Here is a 9949-nt window from a genome sequence, read left to right as displayed (position 1 = left end):
CTAGCTGTATCAAAGCGACAACCACTTCATGGGTTCCACTGGAGTAATTTGATTTTAAGTTATTTAATATCTACTTAACCCAATCTGAAGCTTTAATATACTACCATCTAAGTGATGAAATTTTCATCTGTTTCTTTCATCAGTGCCAGTGCCAGGTTAATTTTCGGATTCTATGTTCCGCTTCATCCTTGAAGCATACGCAATTAAATATAGTTGGATTGGTAGTGGGGGTTCCTCTTAAGGTATTAGTTTAAAATAAAATTTTATTATTCTACAAAGAGCATGTCATAGAGCTTTGATCGGGTCTTGCCCGGATTCCAGTACAACGCTTGGACTGGAAAAAGCTAAAATATAATATAACACAAAACGTAATATTTTTTATAAATTATTCATTTATTGAAAAATCAATAACTTCATTAAGATAATAATTTCTCTGGATCTCAAAAGTATTATTTAGAATTATAATAGACAAAATGTAATAGGAAAAGTTTATAATAAGAAATAAAATAATATTTTATATTTTATATTTAGTTCTTTATAACATATTTAATCATAGGATAAGTCCCAACATAACTTATCTAACATCACCTCTATATTCCTCCTCATAAAATATAATAATCAAAGTTGAATGCATATCTTATATCTTATGAATCCTCAAAATTTTTAATTTTGATGTCAATTATTTTTTGTATAGTTAAGATAAAGAAATTTGAATATTAATATTTTAAAAAATAATAATTTAACATATTTCCAAATATCTAAAAATACAAATTTTTTTTCCTATTTATATAATGAAGATAATAATTCAAAAGCTAATAATTTAAAAGAACAAAGTAATTTAATATGTTTTGAAATATGAAATATCCCAAAATTGGTTACAATAATTAAAATTTTATAATATTTAGTGATTTAATTGATTAGTAAATTGGTCATTGGTTAATAATCTATATTTTCCTATTTTATATAATAAAGATATGATATTTGAAAATTAATAATTTGAAAAAAAAATAATTTAACATATTTCAAGATATAACAAAATAGCAAAATTGATTACAATAACAAAATGTTGGTTAATGATTAGTAATGTAATTAATAAAAAAAATTGATAATTGGGTAATAATTATTGTTCCTAATAAGGTGTCATCCTAAAAAAATATTAAATCCTTGTAAGTTAAATTTCATTAATTACTTATTGATTTTTGTTAATAAAATATGTGTTCATGAAATTAATTTATTAATTTCTTGTTCTTAATTTAAGGAAGGGTATCAAATCTTACGATTTTTTTTAATTAATTGGAATAGTTTATTCTAGTAGATATTTATAACATTATGAGTTGTGTTTTGAACTTCTAACTGAAGAAAATTCATTGATTATGAGACAAAAATATTAGTTTATGTGGTTGAATCTTAGTTTGAATCTTGGAATTTTATGGACATATTTTAGATTTGTTTCTTAATTTAGGACAAAGATAAAACATTTTATATTTTCCAAAGTGGAAAAACAAACATTTATGTTTAAGTTTTAAAGAAGAAATATAAACAAGCGTAAGCAATTATATAGTCAAGAAAATAAACAAGCCGAGAGCAACCTGAGAGCTCATGGAAAACAATTGTCTCAATTTCTTATTATTTTTTATTATTAGGTGCAAAATTCTTCGGCAAAAATCTTGTAGTTGTCTTACATGCCACCTTGCTAAAAAGTATATAATTAAGTTGAAAAATAAAGTCTTGGTCAAAATAAAAAAGCATGTGGGGGACCTTGTCTCAAATCAAAAACAAAGGAAATGATGTGCGGGGACCTTCAATGGGGGCAAACTAGTCTATAATTATTCTTTCGCTCATGCATTTATTATCTTTCTCAATGTTTTTAGAATTGGATTAGAGTTCAATAATCTGAATTAAATTTTTAGTAGTGATGTGCCTTGTGGTTAATTTAACCTCACAATGAGGTGTTTCACATATTTGTGGGAATAACCATCCATATATAGTCTAAGGAGACTTGGGATATATTGCAAGTAACACATGAGGGCTCAATACCGTGAAAATATCAAAACTTCAAATGCTCATGGCTGCTTTTGAGTTGATTCACATGGCAATCGGGTAAGATATGCTTGATTAGGATGGCAATCGGGTATGTTTGGATGTGCCACCCTCATCCTAATTCCATCCTAATTATATATATTATAACAAAAAACAAGAAGGCTTTCTGCTTTCCCAATAAATCGAAAAGGATAACTACAATTTTATTTAGATGCACAAATTAGCAGCAAAACCTTGAAACTATGAATCAATTTTGTCTATATTTTTCTCCAAAAAATCCTACTTAACGTAATCATAGCACATATTGTGGGAATTCCTGACTGAATAACCATTCCAAGTTGAGATGCCCCATAAATTGTAAGATAGTAAATCTGAAAAATACCATTCAGAAATTACTGATAATGGGGCATAAATTCTGCAGCTTCAGATATATTATGTCTAAATAAGAAGACAAAAAGGAATCCAATTATTAAAATAGATAAACGTTTCAAACTGAAAAATGAAAATTTAGTAAGCATGAACCACTCTCTGAAGTCGGTGTGTGATAATGGGGAAGGTGATAAAAATAGTGTGTGAATGCAACTTATAGCTGGTCTTGTTCTTGCTTTTAGCTGATCTTATAGTTAAAATAGTGTGTGATCGCCCCTAGATGCCTAGAGTATTGGCTGAAGGAGGAGAGAAAAGGAAGGACATCAACTTTCATAAACGTTAATCTTCTCCCAGATGTGTCATTCTTGATTACTCTATTAGAGGTATTTTAGCAGTCCATAGTGTGTAAAATGGTCAATTCCTTTGTTCAGACATTTAATCCAAATAGTGAATTTCAAGTGTAGGGGTTTCAAATTCTCAAATCCTAAAAATCCAGAACAATGTTGCTGAGCACATTTAATATTTTTGTTAAATAGCACAAAGAAAAAAAGAAAAGAAAATTGAAAAAAAAAAAAGAAAAAAAAGAAATCCTCCCAAAGAATTAATTTCAGTTGCTTCAATAACTTTGGCGTACGGAAGTGAGGAGAGAAACAGAGGTGACTTATCATTAATTATTTTGGCGTACGGAGCCATTCCTGGTGGCACTTCGGAAATTTTCCATATTGTTACCACTTGTATTTGGGGCATATATAAGACGGATCGCACACTTTTTCACCTCATGCGATGCCCCTGATAGACTAAAAGAAGCCTCGATGTGCTTGAACACACTGGCATAGGTAGACTTTGATTTCACAAATTGACTGCGAGGTTGATACATCATACACACGTGATCCGTCTCAACAACTCGGTCTCCACTGTGTGTCCAAGTGATGGAATGACTGAAATAAGGCCCTTCCCCGCATTCAAAAATACAGCGAATCTCACCAGGCCGCTGAATAGTTTCGCCCTCCTCAAGTGCAAACACAGCACATAGAGCAACCCCCAAGAAGTTATTGTCAAGCCAATGTGGACGCAGGGTTGCTGAAACTGAAGCTCCCATATTCTCATGCCAGCGCCCCTTTGGAATCCTACTTCCAGGAATCAAAATACTGTACCCTATTTCTGGAAAAAGTTTCTGCACCATGCAGTTTATAATGTTAATATAATAATACCATTGAGAGAGAGAGAGAGAAAGAAAGAAAGAGAGAGAGAGAGAGAGAGAGAGACCTGATGAAGTGTCTCTAATGCCATTGCCACATGATCCTGATATAGTCCGGAGCAATTCCATAGCATGAATTCCACAGGACGAAGCCAAGTGGAAACCAACCGGTGTTGTAGGCTTATCATCCAAGATGGAGTCGATAAAGACCTCAGGGATGTGCAATCACAGGCATCTAATAATTTTATGTTTGGTGGAAGCTTCGGAATTTTTTGAAGTTTCTCACACTGCCTCACCAAAAGAACTTTCAGATTAGAAAGTCTACTGATGTCTGCAGGTATGCTAACCATATAGTTTCTGCTGAGGTTTAATACTTCCAGAAGCTCCAAGTGGCAAAGCTTGTTATCGATTGTTCCTTCCATTAAATTGCAGTCACTTAGATCTAAATTTTTCATGAAGCGTAGACCTGACAAAGAAGGCAACTGCAAACCAATATCATCTGAATTTTCTCTATGCAGTAACCTGAATGTAAGGGATGAGATCCAGAAGTTAGATGTTGATCCTTTGCATCCCCTAAATGATAACTCTCTAAGGTTTGTCAAATGAACAAGTGTGATGGGTGGTTTTGTTATGGCAGTTCCATCAGCTTGAAGACTCCTTAAGCATTGCAACATTCCCAGGTCCTCTGGCAATCTGTTGAGTTTTGAGCAACCAGAAACAATGAGGGTTTCAAGAGATTTCAAACCACAAATTCTATTTGGAAGACTCCTGAGGTCTTTGCATTTTCTCAGATTCAGTAACACAAGACCTTTGAGATGAAGAATTGAACAGGGCAGCTCTCTTATAGATGTTCCATCTAAAAGAAGCTCTTCTAAATGTTCCATAACTTCCGTGATCTCTGGAATTCTCTCTAGTTTTGAACAGCCAGAAAGGATGAGAGTTTTGAGGGATTTCAAATCACAAATTCTGCCAGGAAGGATCTTAAGGTTTTTGCAGCTTTTCATATTTAATAAAACAAGCCCTCGGAGATACCCAACCGATGAGGGAAGTTCAATGATAGCAGTGCCTTCCAAATAAAGCTCCAATAAAGACTCCATATTGGCTTCGATGTCTGGAAACTTCTCAAGTCTTGAGCACCCTGAGAGGTTAAGAACTTCAAGTTTTTTTCCAATCCAATGATTCTGGGAAAATAGTAAAGCATCCTGCAGTTTCCCAAATTCAAGATCTTAAGATTTTTCAGCCTAGGAATTGATGGGTGCACCTCATGCAAGCTTGTACAACCATCCAGATTTAGTGTCTCCAGAGATGGTGCACCAGACACGTCCGGACATTCAACCAGGTATGGAGAGTGACTGAGATCCATGACCTTTAAATTTTCAAGACACTGTAACATAAAAATAAAATAAAAATTGTTGAATAAATTTTCTTGGAAGAACTTCAAAATTTATTGAGAATAAGTAGTGATCATACCTTGTTCCCTTTCCAAAGGTGGTTTAAGCTGCTATGCTTCAAACTGAGTTCAACCAGTTTCTTACCATTAAAATTTGACGGCAACGATTCCAGACTCCATCCATCCCAATGAAGATATCTTAATTCATAGGAAGGAAATTCGAATTCTTCGGGAAGGTGCACTGTGTTAGAATCATATGATGAAAGTCCATCCCAATAGACCCTGAGGAATCGAAGTTTTGTCATATTTTTAAAAGCTTCAGTCGTAATCTGTATTTCTTTTGATGCCGACACATCAAAGGATATTCCTTCGATTGCCTCTGTCCCCTAAAACCAACAACAGAGGATAAGTGAAGCACAAAATGCTTAAAATCATATACATAAGCAACTTCTTAAGTGAAATTAAATGCCTTAAAAGTTTAAATAAGTTCAGGCACTTGTCTCTTAAAGTTTTTTGTGTCAACACAGCATGAACATCTTCTGGATTCCACAATCTACTCCATTTGCCAGGTTGTCCAGGAAATTCTCCCCGAATGATTTCCCAACCCATTTTTTGCATCAAATCATGCATTTCTATCTTGTTGTCTAAAATACTGATGAGAGAACAATCTTTGAGAACTTCCATTCCAATTGTAGAGAAGTTGCAACTATCAAGTATTCTTCCAACAGAATCTGAGTCCTTCCCTCTGAAGAACATGCAATATCAAGGAATAGATCCTTTTCTGTGTGATCCAGTCTATCGTAACTTAATCTAAGCACTTTTTGGACATTCCTTTCCCCTACTGTTTGTAGCTTAAGCAGTGTATTTTCCCATTCAAGCTTCCTCCTACCATACAGGAGAGATCCCACAACTTTAACAGCAAGCGGAAGTCCATCACAGTAATTTAATGCACGTCCGGAGAGGTCCCAAAACCCATCGCGAGGAAGGTCTGCCTTGAACGCCCACAAACTAAACAGTTGAAGAGCTTCCTCAGAGTTTAATTTCTCAACCTCATATAATTCATCAACTTCATGCACATCGAGTAAATGTTTATTTCTCGTTGTTATGATAATTCTACTACCTGAACCAAACCAGTGATGGCTCCCTGCCAAGAATTCTAATTGAGTCAAAGCACTAACATCATCTAGAATGATAAGAACCTTTCTAGAGCAAAGCGTCTTCTTTATCAAGCTAATGCCTTCATCAATGTTGCTTATGCGTGCAATTTTTGGCCATAGGATATCTTCTAGAAGTTGTCTTTGTAATTCAAGCGATCCACGGTGTTCCTCTACCTCTGCAACATTTGAAAGAAATCTAGCATCTTCGAATTGATGAGCAATTTGGTTGTATATTCCTTGGGCGAGGGTAGTCTTGCCTATTCCAGCAATTCCATGTATTCCTATCATTCATTCGAACATCATTTGACTCCATACATAATCGTGACGACATTTCTTCCAAACGGGAATTGATTCCTACCAGGTTGTCAGGAAGATATAAGAGTTCAGGACGACAGTTCAGCATTTTCGAAATGCGTCGAACAATTCCTTGAATAATCTGAGATTCATACCTGCCAAATAAAAAGCACAATATACGAACGGCAAATTAATTATAAGAAAGGCAGGGAAAAAAATAAATTGATGATGTTTAATTTCAATATTTGTCATGCTATCAATTGATTTATCCTAATGCCTAATTCTGATCAATAGTACTATCATGGAGACAAAATACTATCATTTTGTGTATATATATATATGAAAAGGATTTTAATACTAAAGTACTAAAAATGATTTGTTTTTAAATTTATTTGTAATTATAAAACTATTAATAATGAATATAATATGAATTCAATTTCATTAATATTATATATAAATTGAATTCACAAATTTTTTGACAAAATTTAAATAGTAAATTTATTTTTCAAAATAATTTATCCAAATGAGTATTTTATTTTTTATTTGTTGAAAAGTGATTTTAAAAGCAAGTTATCAAGTACCATTGTTTTTTAAAAATACTAAAAAATATGGTATTTGTTCTTTAATTTAAAAATATATTTTAAAAATAAATATAAAAATACAGTGCTAAACCAATCTTAAAATTTGAATATGTACAAGCATATAGGAGGTGAGCAATCAGGAATACAAAGAATTGACTAAGATTCCATTAAACAGTGTTTTTTCAAGAATCACTCAAAGTAAATTTTTAATTTTTTAAAACTAGTTAAATTTTTGTTCAAAAACATTTTTTTTAGAATGTTTTTCTATTTTTGAAATTAAAACCCTGTTTTAAAAAATTTATGGTCAGTTTGGTGGTCATTCTCTACAAATAATCTTTAAAAATAAGATGAAATAAAAAACAATTTTGGAGAACAAGTAATAGAAGTTATTTTTACATATTTATAAAAACAAAGAAAAGCATTGGGAAGTAATTTAAAAAAGAAAACAATAAAAAATTAAACAAAGTCCAGTAGATGTCTTTCTTCTTTTATTCTCTCTCCACCGATCAGTATCAAAATTTTTAAATATGATTCCTTTTTAATTACACTTTATTTATTTATTTATTTATTTGAATTTACTTTAACTTTTAAATTTCTTTAGATAAATAAATTCCAAATCAAATGGTACTTGATATATATGATTTATTAATTTAAAAAAAAATTAAAACTCAAAAACCAATCCAATTAATATTGGAAAGTTACAAAACTCAAAACCAATATAGAAAACAAATTTTGTTAATTTTTTTACCAAGCAAATGAACTTCAAATCAAGCAAAACTTCCTATATTTTTTTTATTCATAAATAAGTTTAGTAATTTTTTAAAATAATTTTAAACTCAAATAATAACTAAATTAATATAAAAAAATTATAAACAAAAATTAGTTTAATATGACTTTATTATTTAATTAATGTGTAGAATCATTTTTTCTTTAATTTGTTAGCAAGTTTATCAATTTGAAAAAAAAATAGAATTCAAAACACAACACAATTAGTAGTGGAAATTCACGATCTAAATTCTATCCAAAATGACTCTTATATTTCTCATACATAACTTTATTTTTATGGGTTTTGTCGTTGGAAAATGGATTTTTAATAGAATTAAAAAATAGACGCAAGTACTATAAAAAATAATAAACCAAAATTACTATAAAAAATAATAAACCAAAATTAATACATAATAAGTTATAACTTACTGTTTCTCCTAAGCGCATAACCATATTGTAGACCCCTTTTTTATGAGGGGCCCCTGGGGGGGGGGGGGCGCCTTTTCTCCAAGAGGGAACCAGATGGGACGGGCAGCCAGAGAGGAATGGCAGCCATGAAGGTGGTTAGGAGGCAATGCTGCTGAGGTGATGAACAGCAAATGGGGGTAATGGCTTGCCTAGGAAGATAGCACCTGCTGCCGGGGGACAAAAGAGGTGGGGGGATCTGAAAAAGGAAAAAAAAAAAAAAAAAAAGGAGAGAACGGAACTGGAGGGGGAAGCTCGGAAGGCAAAACGGGAGAGAGCTAGCCAGAGATAGGAGGAAACACGCCGGTGAGACATCTTGAAGGAGGTTGTCCCAGGTATCATTTCCATATGTTGTTGATGCTTTCTTGTTCACGCCATTCTGTCATTTTTTTTTGGGTATTGTGAGATCCTATTCTGGTGTCTGAATGTGAGCATAGGAGATCCTTACGTATTGCTTTTAACATCTGAGTTTGATCACACCTATTTTATGCTTGATTTCTATGTCTTCTTGGCTCTGTTTTGAAGATTTCATATGAGGTATTTGCAGTCCCTCCACCATACCCATCAATTAATACTTTGCCATCTTCATTTCCTCCGCTTGCCACCCTCCATCATCCACTCCCCACCGCCTAGTTTTCCTTTCTCACTCAGCGCATAAGAAGCATGCATGCATGGCTGCCTTCACTTCCCCACACCCATCTTCATACCCATGCTCCAATATTCGTCAAGCTCATCCCCCCATGCTTGCATGGCCACACGAAGCTGCCATCGCTCCATCCCAACCCTGCAACATCCATGCAAACACCCATCTTTCCATACCCATCTCCACGCCAATCCCACCCCTCGCCACCTTTTTTTCTCTATGCCCGCGTATCCACCATCACTCACACCTCCATGCGCGCGAGTCCTCTTCAGTGGCTGGGGAACGGGCAACAGCCAAGCAAGCCTTCCATTCCCCACAGACCTCGCCGGAGCCGCCTTTGGGGTTCAGCGCCGCTGCTTCGGTTCGGGGCGCCTCTCTCTAGGCTATCGACGGCGGCCTGCTCGCCGTCCTCTTCGACTGCTCCCGCGGCGTGGTCGACGACGCCATCGGCGGAGACGTCCACCTATTGGTGTCGTGGCTTCGAAAGCCATGTGTCTCCACCGTCTCGGCGCCGCCATCCCTGCCCCTCTCCTCTACGTCGTTGCTGGTGGAGCCTTCGCCTAAAGGAGTTGCCCAGATGGAGAGGGATGCCTTGGGCTGTGAAGGAGCTTGTGTGGGTGACGGGCTTGGTTTTGCCCATGATGGCTTTGGGCTTGGGTTTGAATTTGAAGCCCAGGCCCAAGCCTATGCTGAAGATGGAGCCTTGAGTCTTGCCCATTGATGTCATTGGACTTGGGCTTAAGTTGGAGCCCAGGCCCATTTACGTTGATGAAGGCCTTATGCCTGCCACCCTCATTAAGGTGGCCCAGGTCCATGTCAATTAGCCCATTAGGTTGCCCCCAAATTCTAAACAATTTTCTAAAAAAAAAACCTCTAATATCCATAATTAATTAGTTTGTTCATCCCCATTTATTTGCTATCTAAGTTTATGTCTACCAACTTAGTTAACTCATACTTAAAGACGAATTATTATTGTTAATTATATTTTTATCTCAAAATTTATACTATTCAATTTCACTAGCTTAAACATTATGATTATTAATTATT

General features: G+C 34.5%; 1 protein-coding gene across 1 annotated transcript; it reads right to left on the bottom strand.

Annotated features, from left to right (window-relative positions):
* Window positions 1–3076: 3076 nt before the first annotated feature.
* Window positions 3077–9068, bottom strand: LOC104877406 (disease resistance protein RPV1-like). The gene is made up of 8 exons (XM_010648456.2): window positions 8967–9068; window positions 8295–8458; window positions 6497–6603; window positions 5651–6435; window positions 5078–5383; window positions 4869–4991; window positions 3676–4809; window positions 3077–3583 (listed from the first exon to the last, which is right to left on the bottom strand). The coding sequence occupies exons 1-8, from the start codon at window positions 9066–9068 to the stop codon at window positions 3077–3079; spliced, it is 3228 nt and encodes a 1075-aa protein (XP_010646758.2).
* Between the last annotated feature and the right edge of the window lie 881 nt (window positions 9069–9949).

The sequence above is a fragment of the Vitis vinifera genome, chromosome 18 (genome assembly GCF_030704535.1).
Source record: "Vitis vinifera cultivar Pinot Noir 40024 chromosome 18, ASM3070453v1".
Taxonomy (NCBI): Eukaryota; Viridiplantae; Streptophyta; class Magnoliopsida; order Vitales; family Vitaceae; genus Vitis; species Vitis vinifera.
The sequence above is the reverse complement of the archived record's forward strand: the minus strand, read 5'-3'. Positions and strand labels throughout refer to the sequence as shown.